The sequence below is a fragment of the Dromiciops gliroides genome, chromosome 3 (genome assembly GCF_019393635.1).
Source record: "Dromiciops gliroides isolate mDroGli1 chromosome 3, mDroGli1.pri, whole genome shotgun sequence".
NCBI classification, from domain to species: domain Eukaryota; kingdom Metazoa; phylum Chordata; class Mammalia; order Microbiotheria; family Microbiotheriidae; genus Dromiciops; species Dromiciops gliroides.
In genome coordinates this window covers 320,960,369-320,982,196 of record NC_057863.1, presented here as the reverse complement: position 1 = coordinate 320,982,196, position 21,828 = coordinate 320,960,369, and the positions used below count along the sequence as shown (strand labels likewise).

General features: G+C 36.1%; 1 protein-coding gene across 1 annotated transcript in view; it reads left to right on the top strand.

The window, feature by feature from the left end:
* Window positions 1-21,828, top strand: part of SLC9C1 (solute carrier family 9 member C1) — a 65,827-nt gene that overhangs the window by 7,149 nt on the left and 36,850 nt on the right. The window contains exons 4-12 of the mRNA XM_043993490.1: window positions 775-940; window positions 1,869-1,997; window positions 3,880-4,041; window positions 6,371-6,470; window positions 7,784-7,927; window positions 9,926-10,100; window positions 18,538-18,619; window positions 20,239-20,405; window positions 21,502-21,627. Coding sequence (XP_043849425.1) covers window positions 775-940; window positions 1,869-1,997; window positions 3,880-4,041; window positions 6,371-6,470; window positions 7,784-7,927; window positions 9,926-10,100; window positions 18,538-18,619; window positions 20,239-20,405; window positions 21,502-21,627 — 1,251 coding nt within the window. The remainder of the gene's footprint in view (window positions 1-774; window positions 941-1,868; window positions 1,998-3,879; window positions 4,042-6,370; window positions 6,471-7,783; window positions 7,928-9,925; window positions 10,101-18,537; window positions 18,620-20,238; window positions 20,406-21,501; window positions 21,628-21,828) is intronic.

Sequence of the window (21,828 nt, the reverse complement as noted above, 5' to 3'; positions counted from 1 at the left end):
CACCTCTTCTTCATCTCTTTTACTTCTAAGTTCCTACCATTTTTGTCTTTTATCATGTCCATTTTTGCATGAAACATTCCCTTGATCTCTAATTTTCTTGAAGAGATCTCTTGTGTTTCCTATTCTATTTCTTCTGTTTTGTTGCACTGCTCATTTTTTATAATAAATATTTTTATTTATAGTTTTGGGTTCCAATTTTTATCCCTCTTTCCCGCCCTCCCCTTTCCCCTCCCTGAGGGAGCAAATAATCATATGTGGGTTATACATGTGTGATTATGTGAAACATAATCATAAAATGTGAAAATCACTGAATACCACCACCACCAGAGGGTTTCAGGAAATGTGTCCCTGGACTTATAGGTATATGAATTAGCAAGTGCTAGAGGATAAATGAAGACTTTTTTGCAGTGCAGTGTCCTAATCTCGATAAAAGATGAATCTACTTTGGGGGGAGGGGAGAAGATGTGAAACTTTGATTTTATAGGTATAGAGAATTCCCAATGAGGAAACTCCCTGTACCATTGCCAAAAGGCACCTGCTCTATAACTTGGAGTCTTAGAGTTGCCCGATCATACTGAAAAGTTAAGTGACTTTTCTAGGGTCACACAGCCAGAATGTGTCAGAAGCAGGATTTAAAGCCAGATCTTAGTGACTCAGAGGCTAGCTCCTATGTTCCACTGTTGTTCTGCCTCCCTGTGTATCTACTTTTATAAGGGTGAAGCATAAGGTAATATATATGGTCTGAGTTCTTTGTCTTATGAAATGTCTCCACAGATATTCATTCTTACAGTCCCTGGCTTTCTCCTGAATTATGCCTTAGTTGACTGGTATCTAACGTCTATGAATAAGTTAGTTTTGGAAAACACTTCACGGGTATTATTTGCAATTATCCTTGTTTGTACAGATCCCATGCTGACTACAAGTGCTATAAGGAATCTTGGTAGGTCACTTTTTTCTCCTTCTTTACTCATCTAGATTCTTCTACCTTGTATTTTTGCTATTCTCTTATTGTGCTGAGTGGAACTTAACTTTTCGATGAGTATGGGGATGGGGAGGGGAGGTGTCAGCATCTCAGTGATGGGTTGTAACTTCCTCAGACCAGTTTTGAGGTGGAGATGAAAGCTTAGATTATTCTAAAAATGTCCTTTGGCTAAAGGTTGATTTTCAAAAACCATCTGCTTTGCACATCCTTGTAGACAACCATTTAATAATAACAGTTGTTGCACTTTTGTATAGTGTTTTATGGCTTACAAAGCATTCTGTATTATATGAGCCTCACTACAACTCTATAAAGCAGGCAAGGCAAGGTTACTTATTCCCATTTTATAGGCAAGAAAAATAAGATCAGAAAAATGAAGGGATTAGTACAGAATCATGCATTGATTCAGTGTCAGACATAGGATTCAAATCCAGGTCTTTGGACTCTTGGACTGATGGAAGAATTTAATGGAAACATTGCACTATGTCAGTCAGGCCTGAGAGTTTGATTCTAGTATTCCTACTCTGGTTGCTACTATGTATTGTTATCTTGCGCCATGCAAATATTTCTTTGCTTTTAAACATGATGCAATTTCAGGATATAATCATTTTAAATCACAATTTTTATGAAAACCATAAGCAACCATCAATCATTTAATTAGTCAAGAATGCAGAGTTAGCCTTGGAATATTTGTTGGACTTTTTTTACTTTTCCATGTGACTGACCAAGTTCTCTTGAAATAACTTTTGGTTGAAGTGGTCAGTGGGGCTATGAAGCAGACAAAAAGAAATGTGCCCTACAATTAATTGGCAGTCAGAGTTGCAGTCTACTGATAAATATGCATCTCTTCACTTAATAGCACTTTGAAAATCAATTTCTTTTTTCACAGGTCTTTCAAAGGGCCTCACACACTTAATTAAAGGACAATGCATGTTGATGGCTGCTTTGGCTGAAAATAGCTTCAAGATCACTTTGCGTATTGCTGACAATTATTATAAGGACATTTCTACAACATTAAGTAAGAACCTGTTATTTTCTCCTTTCTTTCCTCCCACTCCTAGGCTTGCAACTTAACTCCTCATTATCTCACCCCACCCCACCCCCTGCCACCATAGCCAATCTTTTGCCAAGGTCTATTAATTTCATTTTTGCAATATTTCTTGAAAACTCCCTGTGACTCCAAAATTCCAATCTATAACAGAAAGGACACTGAAGCAACCAAGCAGTTTCAATTTATTAGGGACACTGGTGGTCCCTAAGAAATTGGATCTAAGACTCTCCTCTGCAGTCATGAATCCTGCTTAGTTTTGAGGGAATATTTATACAGTTTGAGAGATCACTAAAAATAGAATGTGGAGGCACAATGCATTGATTGATTGGTTAATTACAAAAGGGGCTAAGGGGAATGTCCATTGATCATAACAACTTTGTCAACAGACCTTTGACAGGTCATGAGATCTTCCAGAGATCATCAACTCCAGATCATCTCAGCAGGGGTTTTCTGGAATTTGGTTATACCATTCCTAAGAGTTTTCATTTTGGGGTCTCTTTTGGACCTTTTGATTCTTTCCATTTCTTTTTTACCCTTTGCATCTGAGATGTTGAGACAATTTTTCTTGATAATTTCTTGAAATATGATGTGTAGGCTCTCTCTCTTTTTTTAATCATGGTTTTCAGGTGGTCTAGTAATTGTTAAATTATCTTTCCTTGATCTGGTTTCCAGGAGAATTGCATTTTCTATGAGATATTTCTTTTTTCCCCTATTTTTTCATTGTTTTTACTTTGTTTATTGATGTATCAAGGAGTCATTAGCTTCCTCCTGCTCAATTCCAGTTTTTAAGGAATTGTTTTCTTCAGTGAGCTTTGGTATCTCTTTTCCCATTTGGCCAATTCTGCTCTTTAAGGAATTCTTTCCTTAAGTGAATTTTTTGCACCTCTTTTTTTCATTTGGCCTAATCTGCTTTTAAAAGAGTTTCTTTCTTCAGTGAATTTTTGTGCCTCTCTTACTGTTAGGCCACTTTTGTTTTTTAGGTATTATTTTCTTCAATATTTTTTATGCCTCTTTAACCAAGATGTTAATTCTTTTTCATAATTTTCTTGCATTACTCTCATTTCTTTTCTTATTTTTTCTTCTACCACTCATCACTTTCTTTAATTCTTCCAGGAATTTTTGTTGGCCTTGTGTCCATTGTGCATTTTTTGAGACTTTAGTTATAGCTGTTTTCACATTGTTTTCTTCTGAATTTGTGTCCTCATCTTCCCCACCACAGTAGTAGCTTTTTAAGCTTAAGTTCTTTTGTTGTTGTTTGCTTATTTTCCAGCCTACTTATTGACTTTGAATGTTTTGTTAAAGTTGGGTTCTGTTCATCTAGGGAAGTAGAGGTTCTGTTCCAGGCTATGTCTTGTTTCATTTTTGTATTCTGAGTGTCCAGAATAATGCATTTCACAAAGTAGATATTTAAGAAATGCTCTTGAACTGAATTGAATTTGTGAATTGAGACCCCACTCTCCTAGCTTGTTTTTTGGGGGTTGGTATTTTGTTTTGTTTTGTTTTTTTACTATGACTCTAGCCGCTCCTTTGCCTTCTTGACTGGCTCTCTATTGTCTCCTCAAGTCACTTAAGATAATTGTTTCTCAGGTGTCTATAGTATTCATGTTTATATTGTAAGATCAGTGGTGATTTTTAAAAATACTTTTAACAACATACAGCAAAGTTATCTTCCTTGCCATGATGCAATATTGCTGATTTACCATAGCATATAAGAATTATTTTATTTATGCCTCTTTTTCCTCATTCAAAAGTAATTTCCAGATAAGAAATTTGGGTGGACTCAAGTCAGGATTCACATTTGGGAACAGATATTTAAACTTTCTATTTTCTTCATTCTATTTTTCTGCAGGTGTTGATATTATGAATGAAATAATGAAAACATTTCTGGGAAGTATTCTTTTTGGATTTGTAAGCTACAAAATTTTCCACTTTGGACTTGGGAATATATTTAGTGATGATATCAGTGAAGGAATGCTTAGTTTTTCATTAGTATACATCAACTTTTATGTAGGTAAGTGAAGAATCTATTCATGAACTCTTCATTCTGCTAGACTGTGGATTTTACAATGGAAGGAATTATGTCTTATCTAAGCTTCGCTAATCTCTCAGCATCTAGCCCCTTGCTCTTCACATAGTAGACATTTAATAGCTGTTCAATCAGGTTTGTCTTAATTGGATTATTCAGAAGTAAAGATCATCTCTCAGGGAAGCTAGGTCATGCAGTGGATAGACCACTAGGCCTAGAATCAAGAAGACTTGAGTTCAAATCCAGGTTCAGATACTTACTAACTGTGCTAACCTGTGCAAATCACTTAATTCTGTCTGCCTTAATTTCTTCAAATATAAAATGAGGACAATAATAGCACCTTTTTTCCAGGGTTGTTAGCAACCTCTGTTCAGTAGCAGAACTGATCATAAATGACCACAGCTTGCCATCGGTTTGGACGCAGAAAAGCCAGTGCAAATGTGTAGGATGTATTTGAAAACCGTAGTGTAACCCTGCTGACATGGAGAATTTCCCAAGAAACTTCATAATTACGGGGCCATCCAACTGGAACTCAAAATATGTCGACACAGTGTGCTTGCTAAATACTAGGGATACAAAGAAAGACAAAAATCAAGATTCCTGCCCTCAGAGAGCTAACATTCTTTTAAGAGAGGAAATGTAGATGCTTGGGTGTAAAATATATGCAGGGTAATTGGGAAGTCATTTCAGAGGGAAGGCACTAGCTTTGGGGGGTTGAGGAGGGAGTCTGGGAAAGTTTTCCTACAGAAGATGGGATTTTTAGCTAGGACTTGAAGGAGTCAGGGTAGCCAGGAGACTGAAATGAAGAGGTGCCAGAGTTGCAAATGAGAAGACAAACTTTAATCACAGGATCCTGAGTTTATAAACACTCTCAGATTCATCCAGATGGTCAGTGTATCAATTCAGTGGAACCAACTTAAACAATATAATGCTAGAACTTTCAGGATACAGGAACAAATACAAGACTAAATACAGGAACAAAATATTCTTTGTGGGGAATGGCAGGCTTTAACTGAAACCCATTGTTCAGTGCATTCTATCTGATTAATATGTTTGTTAATAAGTATCCTGGCTACACGAACCAGTCACGTCACTAGTTTTCCAGCTGGTGACCCTGAGGTTGTTGCACAGGTACAGTTATCATGCTATATTTTGTTAACCCATTCCAATCTATCCCCTACAAAGAGGAAGCACATTCTAGGCACAGGCAATAGCTAGGGAAAAGGTATGGATTTGGGAAATGGAGTCTACTTATATGAACAGAAAGAAGGCCAGCATTGCTGGATCAGAGTATGTAGAAGAAGGAAAGCATGAGAAGGTAAGAAAGGTAGGAAGGGACCAGGTTGTGAAAAGCTTCAAAAGCTAACAAGAAGCTTTTCTATTAGATCCTAAAAGTAATAGTGAACCACTTCAATTTATTGAGTAGAGAAGTGGCCCTGTAAGACCTGGACTTTAGGAAGATCATCTTGGTAACTGAGTGCTGGATGGATTAGTGTGGGGAGAAACTAGAAAGAAGGCTATTGCAGTACTTCACCTGTGAAGTGATAAGGGTCAGCACTGGAGTGGTGGCTATGTTAGTGGAGAGAAGGAGATACATTGGAAAGATTTTGTGAATGTAAAATTGACAAGACTTGGTAACAGATAAGATGCAGGAGTGGGGTGAAAGAGAATGAGGAGTTGAAGATGACATCAAGGTTAGGAATGAGAGTGGGAGTTGACAGAAATAGAGAAGTTGGGAAAAGGGCAAAGTTTAGGAGAAAAGTTAACGAGTTCTCTTAGTCATATTGAATTTAAACTACCCACAGAGCAGAGCATCAAGTTCAGGAAATTCAATAGGTAGTAGTAGTTAGCAACTTCATAAGTCCATTAAGCTATCAAGCCATCCAATGTGATTAGTTATCCTTTCCACATCACAACTTTCCCCATTGTTGTTTTTATATATCATGGGGTGGCTTAAGAAATTAAATGGGAATTTGAGGGGAGTTTTGCAAAAGTCTTAGATGACATGCAAAGGCCAACAGACAATCCAGGGCATATGACCAAATAACCCAAATTTTATAGTAAGGTACTTCAAACACCCCATCAAAGAAAAAGAAGGGAGGGCCAGAAAATTTTATGTAGATTTTTCTGATTGATCTTGGAGGTGCTGCACCCCTAACCCCTGCAATGTGGAAGGGATATCTGCACTCTGATATAGAAGGAGCTCTAGATTATCAGTGACATCTATCTAACTATCTATCTATATGTAAGTATGTAGGAATATATGTATAAAATCATTGATACATATAACACTATTTTTTGCTTCTTCAAATAGCTGAATGGAGTGGAATGTCTGGGATTATTTCCTTGTCTGTGTCAGCTCTTCTTTTAAATTCTACAAGCTTTAAACCAGGAGTTGAGCTGTTCCTTTTCAAGTGAGTGGCTGATATGTCTTCCTATGGTTTCACAAATGGTAACTCTGAATGATGTAAGAGAAGCAGTTTGCCAGTGGTCAGCAAACTAAGTTTGAGGAACAAATCTGGCTCTCCACCTATTTTTGTAAAGCCTGAGAGCTAAAATGGTTTTACATTCTAAAAGACAATAAAACTATATTTAAAATGTAAAAACCATCTTAGCTAGGAGTAGTACAAAATAGGTGACTGTCAGGATTTGGCCTGGGTGGTAGTTTGCCAACCCTTTCAAAGTAAAGTATTGAAACAAACACTAAGATCATTATGGTTCTGTAGAACTGTCACAGGTTGGGCAAAACAGCAGGTAATTGCAAGAGAATCGACCTAACCATCATAGCCTTTCAGTCCATATGTGTAAGAAAGACAGTTCTGTTTGGCCAAAAAATGAGGCACTTACTAGACAAGTAAAGTCTCACTGGATATGGTCATGAATAATAGGACCAACTATTAGGATATTTACTATTAAGTATTCTTCTAATTATCTTCTAGATTATTGTTCTTTTAAAATATTTCCTTTTTAATGTTTTAGGGAGTTTATTTTTGTGAGTGTTAAATATGTTATATTCAAAGAAATATTTCTGATGAACTTGAAGCAACCTCTGTGCCTCAGTAATAAAAATGTATTGAAAAGGAAATATTCAAAGAAAAGATAGGACCAAGATCATAGACAAACATTTCTTCTCATGAAATAGCTCCAGCCCTAGATTTCCCTTTTAACAGAGATGTACAAAAACTTGTTTGCTTGGAGTCATTACAGGCTGCTATTTCCAAAGCAAAATCTAGAATTGGGAAATAATTCAGTTACTTCCCTTTAGGTTGAAGAGACCTTAAATCCTTATACCATCACAAAATCAAATGGGAAAATATGGAACCATAACATGAGACCCCAGATTCTTGTGTGTAATAGCTGTGACATACAATGGCAAAAGTTTTAGACCTTGCTTTTGCGAGGTCAGACTAGGAATACCCCACGAAGCACTTTGGTGCTTTTAGGACACCTCCAGAGGCCACAGTGAATCCAATTACTGTAATGTTTCAGTCCTAATCAATCCTATTCCTCCTCAGAAGTGTTTTACTTCTGACTATCCTCTTCCTTGCTCTGCACGCCCTTTTTTTACCCTTCCTTCCTTATCCTCTTCCTCTCCTATTTTAGATTAGTAGTTATATTTCTTTCAAGTTGAGTTAAAAATAAGTGATACCTATTCAGAGTATGTAAGATTTTAAATGTACTAGAATTATTTTTAATTTTTAAAAACATGCTTTTCTTGAAAACACAGATTCTGGAAAAGTGCCAGATTTTTTGCTTCTCTGCTGATATTTACCACCGTTGGAATGTTGATACCTGCACATGCCTACTTACATGTAACACTTTCAGATATATATTATGCACTGCACCTCTACTTCACACTGCTTGTCATCAGGTAGGAATGATTGTAATTAATGAGCAATGACAGTTTCATTTCTCTTTTATACAGTAAAGTCCTGGTTAGTATGAATAGGGAATCCTCAGAAGTCTTCCCATATATTTGAGTTCATACTACAAGTTAGAATATATAAAATATGGTAAATTTTGCCCAGCCCAATGGAAACATGAAGTACAAATTCATAAATCAGTCAAACATTTATTAAAACAGCTAGGTGGTGGGGCAGCTAGGTGGCACAGTGGATAGAGCACCGGCCCTGGAGTCAGGAGTACCTGAGTTCAAATCCGGCCTCAGACACTTAACACTTACTAGCTGTGTGACCCTGGGCAAGTCACTTAACCCCAATTGCCTCACTAAAACAAAACAAAACAAAACAAAACAAAACAAAACAAAACAAAACAGCTAGGTGGCACAGTAGATAGAGTACCACGTCCGAAGTCAAGAAGTTTCATATTCCTGGGTTCAAATCTGGCCTCAGACACTTAGAGAAAGAGAGGGACAGAGACAGAGAGACAGACAGACAGAGAAAGAGACAGAGATATAATGAGACAGAGAGACAGAGAGAAAGGATGAAGAAAGAGAGAAAGAAAAAAAGGCAAAAGAAAGAAAGAAAAAAGCCTCCTGTCTCACAAAAATAGTCAAGCAAAACATTTGCACATTGAAAATGCATTCTTTATTTTCTTGTCTTGTTTGATGGTTGGGAGTCTAGGAATTAAACAGCCTATGAGCTAACTTTCATTCTAGGGTACTAACCTCATTGACCCATTTGGCCCTAAATCAGATAGCTTTAAACCCCCTCTTCCCCAATAAAATAAGAAAAATAATGGGATCCCAATGGGGGAACTCTACTTGCTAGACTATACAGAAGATAACATCTTGAGAAAGTTATTACCACTTTTTCCTCATTTGTAAAACACAAGTTTGAGTGATCTGATTACTAAGGTCCTATATATCTCTATTCTTCTTTGATCTAGGATTCCACATCCTGTCCTGGGCTAGGAACTACAGGTATAGCCAGAGAATACAGAAACCCCAAGCCAAAAAAAAAAAAAAAAAAAGATCAAATCACTAGACACTTCAAAGGTGAAGTTCCTTCTGAAATGTCAAGAAAGGTACCCTGAGTTTTAAGATCAAGTTTCAGGATCACAGTCAGCCTACAATTATAGCTGATCAGTCCTGAATGATGCCTTGAGCTGCTGCTCAGAGTTGATCCCTGACTATATCATTTCTCTTGCTTAATATCTTTCAGAAGTAACAACTGGTTCCTAGGAATGGTTTGTCTTCCTGAAGAGGAGAGTTTTTCTGAGAGTTATCAGTTCTCACTGAATACAATAGACCTGATAATTACAAGAAGTGATGTTTCTTTTTTTGTTTTGTTTTTGTTTTTGTTTTTTTAAGTGAGGCAATTGGGGTTAAGTGACTTGCCCAGGGTCACACAGCTAGTGTTAAGTGTCTGAGGCCGTATTTGAACTCAGGTACTCCTGACTCCAGGGCCGGTGCTCTTATCCACTGCACCACCTAGCTGCCCCAGAAGTGATGTTTCTTAAAAAAAACCCTTATATGATTTTATTAATTTTTCCAGAAAAAATAAATAAAATGTAAAACATATGGGGCATATACACACATCTATGTATACACATACATACATGTGTACATACACACATAGATACATACAAAAAGTAAGCAAAGTAGGTCAAATTTATCTAATACAAATTAGACAAATTGTTGCCCTTTTTGACTTCTTAAAGAAAGATAATGCATGTGTATGCATATGTGTGTATATGCATATGTATACATTCATACATATATAATTAATTCTTATAATATTATGGTTTCTGAGGATCATAATGAAAATATTTGCTTATTTCTTTCAGGAGTTAGTGACTTATCTTTGTCCTTTTAACAAGAAATCAATGCTAGTCAGCCCTGTCAGCAGAACTCATGATAAAAATCACTGACTAGTGTTAAAGAGGTGATGTTTTTTAACTCTTTCAGAATTCTGGTCTTTCTGATACTGAGCCCCATTTTATCTCATTTTGGCTATGGATTTACCTGGCGCTGGGCATTTACAATTGTCTGGAGTGAAATGAGGGGTCTACTTAACATAAACATGGCTCTTATATTTTCTTACTCTGACAATGATATTGGATCAGAAAGGGAAAAATCTCAGGTAAAGAAAATTGTGGTTTTCTTTGGGGACTTTTGTAAAACCTTTGTTTCATCTTATTTCAATATTGCAAGGATCCATGATTTCATCACTGTGGACATTCCTCCACCAATACCAGCTACAACTTCTCTAGATCTTGGTAGTTGGTTTCATAGATATTTACTATGGCCAAAAACTTTTGTTATGATGCACCTCTCTGAGTTTGGCTAGTCTGGTCATCAGACAAAGGACACATAGTCTATCACTGGGCCAGTAATCAGACCCAGGGTCACCTCGATGATCCATGAGGCATCAGAGAAGTACTTATCAGGGGTATGTGTGCATTCACATGCGTGTGGGTTTGTGTGTGTGTGTGTGTGTGTGTGTGTGTGTGTGTGTGTGCGCGTGCGTGTGTATGGCTTAAATCTATGATTTCATTGGTGAAGGGAAACTTCTTGTGTGGAAATTCCCTCTACTGCAAATGCAAAGAAACAACTGCTTTACAATTTATAATCTCAGAGAGTTGCCTAGTTGATTGAGTTGCCAAGAGATTAATTGACTTGTCCAGAATCACACAGCCATTATGTTTCAGAGACAGGATTTGGTCTCAGGTTTTCCTAACTCTGAGGCTGGATATTCATCCACTATCCCATCCTATCCTTCTGTGATATTTCAGTGAAGTAGATCAATAACAATTATTCACATACAAAAGAAATGGTTTGGATTGGGGTGCTGATGGTGTGGGGAAAAGCACCAACTTCCCTATCAAAGCTAAAGGTACATTCCCAAAGTCCCTTTGTGTATTCCAAACTAAGAATACCAGTTCTGAAGTCTTTTCAAATGGACTTGGACATACTCAAGACATATAAATACCATTTTTACATGATCTTAGTCATTGAAGAGATGTCTATTATTCATGGTTGGGCCAAACCAATATAATAAAAATGATAATATTTCCTCAATTAATTCATAGACTTAGCTCTATACAAATCAGTTGCTTCATAATACCAGATAAAACATTTTATTAGGGGGAGCCAAACATTTAGAATCTCAGGGGAAATTTTTTTTTAAACTACAGGGGAATATAATCAGGCATAGGCTAACAATACAAAGGCATTTCAGATTTAATAATAAGCCTTCTAAAATACAAGTTTTGTAATCATCCAATTATGACTTCTCAAGTAATCAGATAAAGTAACAAGATGATTAGAGATCTCTGTATAGTGAAGATATAGCTTGAGGTCCAGTGATTGAAGGAGAACTAACTCTTAAACCGAATTTGTAAAGGTGTGATAACAGTATTATTAAACTTAGAAGTTAGAGAAACCTTGTCTCCTTTAAAAGACCTATAATTTTATCATTCCACTGATACTGACCACAATTCCCACCTCCCTTTTTAGTAGATGCTTTGACCCAAAACAATCACCTGGTGACCAGTGGTTTGGTGATGAGCTCCAGATGTAACTAGGCTGACATTAAGATGGCAGGCATTGGAGCAGCTAGGTGGTGCAGTGGATAAAGCACTGGCTTTGGATTCAGGAGGACCTAGTTCAAAACCAGACTCAGACACTTGACACTTAACTAGCTGTGTGACCCTGGGCAAGTCACTTAACCCTCATTGCCCTGCAAAAAAGATGGCAGGCATCCTGTCCATTTGATTTTTCTAGCTTCATAATACCTGCCAGACCTCATTGTACATTGGAATAGTTTTTGAGAACCCAGAGGCAACTCTCCTTTGTGTTACCATTGGAATAGAACTTGAGACCTCTTTCTAAGCACAGTTTTATTGCAGATCACAGAATCACAGATGCATGACAGGAAGGGACTATGGACAGTCAGTCAATAAACATTAAGTGCGGGGCAGCTAGGTGGCTCAGTGGATAGAGCACTGGCCCTGGAGTCAGGAGGATCTGAGTTCGAATTCAGACTCAGACACTTAACACTTACTAGCTGTATGACCCTAGGCAAGTCACTTAACCCCAATTGCCTAACAAAATAAATAAATAAACATTAAGTGTCTACAATGTGGCAGCCACTGTGGTACAAAGAAAGGGTTGGGGGGGGGGAGTCCCTGCTGTCAAGGAGCTCACATATACATATATATAAGACTATACTATGCATATTTCCACTTGCCATCTCTTTCTCTGAAGGTGGATAGCATCTTCCTTCATAGGTCCAAGTCTTTCCACATTTTTCTAAATCAAACCACTCATCATTTCCTACATCACAGCAGTATTTCAACACAATCATATCCTATCTGAGAGGTTGTCTTTGTAAGTGTTTTCCCTCCAACTTTCTGCTTTCCCTCTATTCTTGGTTTTATTTATACAATAAACTTTTAATTTAAAATAATCAAAATTATCTATTTTACAATGCCCATGCCTCATAACATAGTTTAAGGTCTGATATTGCTGAATCTCCTTCCTTTACATCTTTTTCCCCTAGTTTCTTTGACATTCTTGACCTTTTATTCTTCCAAATGAACTTTGTTATTATTATTTCTAACTCAGTAAAATTGTTTTTTAATAATTTAATTATGATGTCATTGAATAAATAAGTTAGGTAAAATTGTAATTGTTTTATTATATTGGCTTTACCTACCCACGAACAATAACTATTACTCCAATTATTTAAATCTGACTTTATTTGTATAAAAAGTGTTTTATGTTTATGTTCTTGTAGTTTTTGTGTCCTTTTTGGCAGATATACTCAGGTTTTTTAACACTGTCTAGTTATTTTAAATGTCCTAAAACAATATTGAATAATATTAGTGATACATAATGTAGTTCCCCTATTTTTCTCTTTTAATCAAATCTTTTTAAGCTTTAACTTTTTCTGAGATCATGACTACTACTACTGGTTTATTGTGTTTTTTTTACATAATAAATTCTACTCCATCCCTTTATTTTATCTTTGCTTGTATTTCTCATTTTTATTGTGTTTGCTGAAAGCAAAAAATTGTCAAATTCAAAATTTTAATCTGCTATCCATATGGGTAAATTCATCCCATTCACATTCTAAGCTGTAATTACTTTTTGTATATTTCCCTCCTTCCTATATTTCCTCTCTTTCTTTCTTGCCCTATTAACTCTATCCTTCCTCACTCCTCTAATTACTTCTACCCACTACCTTGCCTCTGTATTCCTTAATCTACCTTGCCCTCTAAAAGTCGCTTATCTCACCCTCTTATTTCTTTCTATATTTAAAAAGATTTTTTTGGGGGGGGGGGGTTGAGGCAATTGGGGTTAAGTGACTTGCCCAGGGTCACACAGCTAGTAAGTGTCAAGTGTCTGAGGCCAGATTTGAACTCAGGTCCTCCTGACTCCAGGGCAGGTGCTCTATCCGCTGCACCACCTTGCTGCCCCTAAAAAGACTTTTATACCCTTCTAGATCTATATGATGTTCCCTCTTTAACCTATTTTCAATGAGAGTAAGGTTACAGCATTATCTGCCCTCCCCCCACCTCACTTCCTTCTTCTGTATCAGTTCTTCCTTTCATGCCTAATTTGTATTTTTATCTCTCCCTACACAGTTTTACTTTTTTAGATTCACCTAATCATACATAGCTCAGCCTAACCCTTTCTTTCAAACTACTCAAATAATGGTAACAGTCATAAGAGTACTGATATAATTTTCTTTTCTTTTCTTTTCTTTTTTTAAAGTGAGGCAATTGGGGTTAAGTGACTTGCCCGGGGTCACACAGCTAGTAAGTGTTAAGTGTCTGAAGCCGGATTTGAACTCAGGTACTTCTGACTCCAGGGCCGGTGCTCTATCCACTGCGCCACCTAGCTGCCCCATATCATTTTCACATATAAGAAGTAAAAATTTGACTCTATTAAGTTCCTTATAAATGGTCTTTAATGTTTGCCTTATATTTCTTCTGGATCTTATATGTTGAATTTTGCATTAAGTTCTGCTGTTTTTGTCACAAATATCTGAAAGTCTTTCAGTTCGTTAAATGTCCATTTTTTTTTCTATTCAGGATTATAATTAACATTGCTGGGTAAATTACCTTTGGTAATAACCCCAGCTTTTGTTGTTGTTGTTGTTCTACAAAATACAGTATTCCAAGACCTAGGGTCCTTTAATCTGATAGCTTCTGGGTCTTGTGTAATCCTTATTGTAGCTCCATAATATTTAAATTATTTTTTTTGGTTGTGTGCAATATTTTCTCCTTAATTTGGGAACCTTGAAACTTGGCTATGACATTTCTGTAAGTTTTCCTTCTGGGATATCTTTCAGGGGGTATCCACTTTACAGTGAATTTTTTTCCTATTTCTGCTTTGTCTTGTTCTAGAACTCAAGGGTGATTTTCCTTGAAAATTTTTTGTAATATTGTATTAATATTCTTTATTTATCATAATATTCAGGTAGTCTGACTATTCTTATATTGTCTCCTCAATCTGTTCTTCAAATCAATTGTTTTTCTGATGAGATATTTCACATTCTCTTCTATTTTTTCATTCTTTTATTTTTATTATTTCCTATAACATCATTAATTTCCCCTTGCTCAATTCTAATTTTAAGAAATGATGTTCTTCCTTAAGTTTTTTACTCTGTTTTCAGTTAATTGACTTTCTTTTCATAATTTTCTTGATTTTCTTGGATTGCTCTTATTTTTTCCTCTAATTTTCCTTCAGTCTCTATGATTTTAAAGGTCCTTTTTAAGTTCTTTTAAGAACTCTTTTTGTGCTTGTGACCATTTGACCTTGCTCATTGAAAAATGAATTTTTTTTAGCTTCACTATCTTTTTCTGAATATGAACCCAGATCTTCTCTACCCCTAGAGTAGCTATTTATGATTGAGTTTTTTTTCTCTTGTTTACTTATTTTTATTTTGTTTTGTTTTTAGCAGCTATTATCATAATCAAATTCTAGTCATGAGGTGTGGGGAATGATGCCCTAAGCCTCAGGTCCTTCTTACTATTATTTTCTTAACTCTGTCTGGGGCCTAACCTTAAGCACTCTTCCTCCACTTCTAAGCCATGGCTAGAGCTCTAAGCCACACTGTCTCATAAAAGGTTCCCTCTGGTCCCATTGGTGGCTGCAAACTACAGTTGTCCTCTCTGCCCTGGAACTGAAACCAGGGATTCTGCTCTCCTGCAAGAGCCTACAGTCAGCAAGGTCCCCATTCTTCTGCTTCCACACTCGTGCTAGCTCCTTCTCGCCAATAGCTACAGCCCAGGACCACATCAGATCAGCACAACTGTACTTGGTTTCCCTCAACAGTGGAAGGTCTTTCAGCCTTCTCCTACTCAGCCTTTTGACCCCCATACTGTATGTGAGGAGAAAGTTCCTGAGGCTGAGGGTGCCTCCCAATACAGATAACCCCAGGGCTTGTTGTTTGATGATTCTGCAGACTCTGCCTAGAGGTGTTTACACTTCACTCAAGCCAAACCTCAGCCCCTGGAGGGAGGTACAGTCTTTCCTGGGGTCTTCTCAAGTTGTCTTAGGAGAACCACTTCTTTATCTTGACTCCTATTTATTTCTGCTGCTCTATGTTCACTCTGAGGTAATGTTCTGTCTTTTTGTGTGTGTGGAAGAAATTTGGAGAACTGAAATTTTTCTTCTTTTTTTCTTTTCTTTTCTTTTTTTAAATTTTTACACATTTAGAATTTCATTTTCCAAATTACATGTAAAAACAAATTTTGACATCAATTTTTTAAAAACTGTGTGTTCCAACTTTTCTTCCTCTCCACCCCCAAGAACTCAAGCAATTCAATATTAGTTATACATGACTAGTCACACACAATATCTCCACATTAGCCAGGTTGTGAAAGAAAACAGTCAAAAACAAAACTTCAGATTAAGTAACTATCAAAAAAATATGCTTCAATCTGTTTTCAGATACCGTAAGTTCTTTCTCTGTAGATGGATTACAATTTTCATAAGTCCTTCAGAGTTATCTTGGTTCATTGCATTGCTGAAAGTAACCAAGTTATTCACAGCAGATCATCTCACAATATTACTGTTATTTTGTATACAGTAGATTTTACTTTGCATCAGTTCATGTAGGTCTTTCCAGGTTTTTTAATAGTAAACTCCATTTATATAGTACTTTGAAGAGAAATTTGCTTACAATAAACCCATGATGTTGATTATTACAACAATAGTAATAGATAACTTTTATATAGTACCTTAAACTTGACAAAGAGTTTTCTTTATAATAGCCCAGCAAAGTAAGTACCATACATTTTGCCATCATCATCATTCAATAATCATCCATCAATCGGAACTGAAAATTTTCTGTTGAGATATAAGGAAGAAAAATCTTCTTAACAATTAACTAGAAGGAATAGGATTTAAGAATACCTCGACTGACCAAAGTGCATCAATTGATGCAGTCTACTCATACATACTAGAGGTGTTAGGATAAACATTTTTATTTTAAACTAAAATATAATATCCTCTAATAATTATTTTTATTTAAACTCCATTTAAACAGATAGGCAAAATTATAGTAAAACCATAGTAAAAATGCTAAACAAAATTTTAAGAAATTCTTGTGTTATTTGACACAATTGATACTCCTGGTCTTTCTAGTGAAAAAACTCTCTAGAAGTAGAATGAACTGCCTTAAGAGATCAGAGATTAACCCTTTGGTAATCTTTAAGTGAAGGTTTGGGCAGTTATGTGGCACAGTGGATAGAGTGCCAGGAAGACCTGAGTTCAAATCTGGCCTCAGACACTTACTAGCTGGGTGAACCTGGGCAAGTCACTTTACCTTGTTGGCCTCAGTTTCCTTATCTGTAAAATGAGCTGGAGAAGGAAATGTCAAACCAGTCCAGTATCTTTGCCAAGAAAATCCCAAATGGGATCACCAAGAGTCAAACACACCTGAAATGACTCAATGACAAAGTGAAGGTTGGATGATTAATTGTGGGTAATATTTCAGAGATTAATGAACAATTGCACTAGATGATCCACATCTGAGTTACCTCCTTACTCTTAGATTCCATGATTCTACTTCATTGTACGTACTCTAATATTATGTTTCTGCCATTGTTATTTGAATACATAAACAGATCCTTGACCACAGGATACTATGTACTAAAGACTGAATCATAGTGACCATTAAAAACAATAATAGCCAGGAAACAGAATTGGTTCAATGAAAACTTTTATATCAGTCATTCTTTATAGTTCCTTTTGCCTCTTTGAAAGAAATTTGTCTTTCCAATCATTATTTAACCCAGCTCAGCTCAAACTATAGAGAAATAATTTCATAGTTAGAAGAGAAATTAGAAAACACTGGGTCCAATACTTTTATTAATGCCAAAATGGGAAAATGATTTGTCTAAGGTTATAGAAACCATTTAAGGTAAAATTCAGATCTCTTGACTCCTTGTCTAATCTTTTTTTTCCATTATACAACATGATGCTAAACTTTTAAATACTTTTTATTCTAGATTCATATTGGGTCATTCACCTTTTTTCCATTCTGGCCATTGGAAAATGTGATAATTAATAACGGTGACTATTTTCTAAGCTGGCACTTTATTTTTTTAAATCATAAAACTATTTTTATTATTTTCCAGTTACATGTAAAAATAGTTTTCAGCATTTGTTTTCATAAGATTTTTAGTTCCAAATTTTTCTCCCACCCTCCCTTCCCTCCCCCCTTCTCAAGACAGAAAGCAATCTGATATAGGCTATATATGTACAATTACATTAAACAACTTTCTGCATTAGTCATGTTGTGAAAGAAGAATCAGAAAAAAGGGGAAAAACCTCAAAAAATTAAAAATGACCAAAAAAGTAGAAACAGTATGGTTCAATCTGCATTCAGAATCCACAGTTCTTTTTTTCTGGATGTGGAAAACATTTTCCATCATGATTTCTTTGGAATTGTCTTGGGTCATTGCACTGCTGAGAAGAGCCAAGTCTATCACAGTTGATCATCACATAAGGTTGCTGTTACTGTGTACAATGTTCTCCTGGTTCTGCTCACTTCACTCAACATCAGTTAAGCTGGCACTTTTAAAATAAGGATGGCATCTAGGTTGAGATGGACAAGTCCTTAGTTCATGTCTTCCTAAAGTCTGCAAGGAATTTTATCATAAAGTATAAAAAATAGAGGCAAGGAAGAAGTATAACTAAAGACATACAATGATTTCCTTTGGAAAGCACAAAAAGGAAGAGAAAAGAGAATTCACAGGACCAATCAGGCCTAGCTGGGACTCTCTGCCATGCCCTGTTCCTTCCCCAGGCCAGGTAATCTTTGTGACAAACATGCACAGTACTTGAAGACACAAAGGGATGGGTGTGGGAGGAAGGAAAGGAATAACTGGGCAACCATATCCTACCATCCCATATACTGTTAAGGAAAACTGCCTGTTCACTCAAGTTGACTCAGCTAATTGTGGACAGGGTGATTGACATAGCTAAAAGCAATCTTAATTTTACATTGGTAAAGATATAATATATAAAGTGCCAAAAATTTCTCATTTTTCCCATTCTAGATATTATTTCATGGAGTGACAATATGTTTAATTACTTTGTTGATCAATTCAATCACATTACCAAGAGCAGTCATCCAATTAGGTAAGCCATATTAATATTGTGGAGGCAAAAAATATAAAGAGAATCTAAGAATTGTAGGGTGAAAGGGATGGTAGAGGTTGTCTTATCTAATACAACTTTTAATTTTGCAAATGGGGAAATCAAGGTCCCAGAGAAATTAAATGAGTTGCCTAAGACCACACAGCAGATCAATGAAAAGACTGGACCAAATTTTTAGGTAGCACTCATCCCAAAATACCTTCTGCTAATTAAGCTAAAAATTGATGCTCATGAACTCAAATACTTTACATGCCAAATAAATGTAATTCCACACAAACGGAAACAGAAATTGCATCAACATGTGAAAATATGGATAATTAGCTTCAAGGTCAATTAAGCTATCTGTCCTGACTCCTTTGTCTTCCCTGGCCTATTTTATGGGTTTTTAAATGGCTCAATAACTTTAGCTTATAAAAGGTTATCAGTAAAAAAACAAAAAACCCAGAAATCTGGGTAACTGAAAAATGGCAATACACTTAGGAGAACAGAAATGTTTAGAAAAGGGGCAGGTCAGGGAGGTAAGAATTGCATTTTACACATGTTGAATTTGAGGTGCTGACCAAACAGCTAGGTACAGGTATCCAGTAGGCCATTGACAATCTAGTTCTGGGATTTGGGCAAAATATTAGGGTTGGGTAATGATATTGAATTCATCTTCCACAAAACCACTGAAAGGATTTCCTAAACGGAAGTTCTAACCATATCACAGTCCCACCCCCTGCCCCCCAAGCCTCATCCCACAACCCCACACACTAAATAAACTCCAGTGACTCTTGATTACCTCTAGGATCAATATGAACTTTTCTGCTTAGCATTCAGATTTCATCACAACCTGTCCCCTTCTTACCCTTCCAGTCTTAGACATCACTTCTTTCCAAGCCCTGCATAGTCCAACCATATAGATCTCCTTACCATTCTGCATGCGTGACATTTTGTTTCAATTCTCTGTACTTTTCTATTGGCTGTCCCTCATTCCTGGAATGCTCTACCTCCTCATCTCCACCTCTTGGAATCTCTGGATTCTTTAAAGTGTTGCCTTCTATATGTAGCCTTTCCTGATCCCCCTACCCCCAGTTACTAGTTCCCTTCCTCTCAAAACTTTTATGTGTATACACACACATATGCATGTGTATGTATATGTATGTATATGTCTAAAGAGAGAGAGAGAGTCTATATGGACATAAATGAGCATCTTGCATCCCCTCAGTAGAGTGTAAACTCCTTCAGGGAAGGGACTTTTGTCTTTTGTATGGCTAGAGTTTAGGTTGAAGTGAAGGGAATTGAAACATTGGGATGTTAGAACAAAGATAGCTTTTATTTTGTATGGAACTCTTACTGAAAACAAGGGAGTATGGGTAATTTTGTTCACAAGCATTCTGACCCTGATTTTCATTCTTCCAAATCAAAGGAAGTATGGAAGCAAAATCATTTGAATTTCTAAATTGTTCCCACCATAAAGCTGGCTGATTTGAATCTTTCAGTTTTCATTTCCATTCATATTTCTTATCAAGACATTAAAAGCAGAACGAGTGGAAAACATATAAATCTTCTTAGGGAAGCCAAGCCTTCCACAATTTAAAGACTCATTCTTCATTTGATAGGTATCCGTGATATTACGTTAACGAAACGCAAGTCACTCTATTACACAGTTCAACATTTTCAAGAAATGACAAAGGCTGCAGCCTCTGCTTTAAGATTTGACAGAAATCTTGCCAATGCAGATTGGAACATGGTTGACAAAAAAATCACATTTCTAAATCCATATAAGGTGAGTAAGTAATCAATATTGTCCTCCCTACAGAGTATCATGTAATTAACCTCAAGTAAATTTAATTCATGAAATGAGTAGAAATTTATGACTCTCAATCTTTAGGAACAATGGATAAGTTACAATGGTTCTCTAATGTTTAGCACAATAGTAAGGGGAGAAACTCCGTAGATATTAATAAACCAACAAATATAGAATGGGTTCCTACCTCCTAGGGTGGTTGTGAGGATCAAATGAAATAATATTTGTAATATAATATAATATTTATAATATAATATAAATAGTGTATATTATATATTATATTTATAATATAAATATTATATAATATATTATAATACAATATATACTATTTTAATAAATAATATGTGATATTTTAATAAATGCTAGTTATTATAATTATCAATATTATTATCATTAGCACAATAGGAAGAACACTGGTTCTGACTTGTCTCCACTGGAGTTTTAGGCCTCTAATTGAGGAGCAAGAGGTCTTTCCATCCTAATCTACTATATCAGGTTCTGTAGAGAATGCTGTCATAATTGTCATTATCTTACTTAACAGCATCCTCCACAGAATCTACTATAGTGCGATGGGATGAAATTACTTCATGTTCCTAGTATTAGCTGGAGAGAGGATATCAGATGAAAAATGGTTTCAAATATAAGATGGAAATACTTCTATGATCCTTAAGCAGTGGTTCACACTTCAGTGGAAGTAAATCAAAACCAATCAATCTACTTATGGGTAAGTTCAACCACAGTTCGGGGAACCTGGCAATGGGAAGAAAGCCCTTGGGGATTCCTGGGTAATACCATAACCCAAATCCAAGGGCCTCAGAATACAGTTCAGAAAAATAACTGGCTTCCTGAAACCAAATCTCGATAAGCTATCTATAAAGTAGGCCATTGCCTATCTATTTGGAGAATCTTGGACATCCAGATAATCTGGTTAGTTACAGAAATAGTATCTTTAACATCAGGTGAAAGATTTTTTTCTTCATCATGTACCCTTTTTTAGAAAAGAATCTGTTTGCTAATTATTCGATGCATATGCTAATAGTGTAGTGATGTCATTATATTTGATTTTTACAATTAGTTGACACCAGAAGAAACAGACCAACAGAAGTTCAAATGTCCATGCTGTAACAATGAAGTGGGAGACACCAACATTAATCCTGAAATCATGGAACTGGCAAGAGTGCGCCTCTTATCAGCACAAATAGTTAGTGCTTTTCTTTTTATTCTTTCTATTTATCTTAAATTATTTTTTCCAACCTCCTACTTCAGCTAATCCTGATTTATATTCGACTCAGCGTTCCTTTCCATGGTGTCTACATAAGAAAAAGAAGCATATTAAATAATTATCTGACCATAGTTGACATTTAGGTTGTACTGAGGTGGCTAAGACAATTTTCAAACCTGG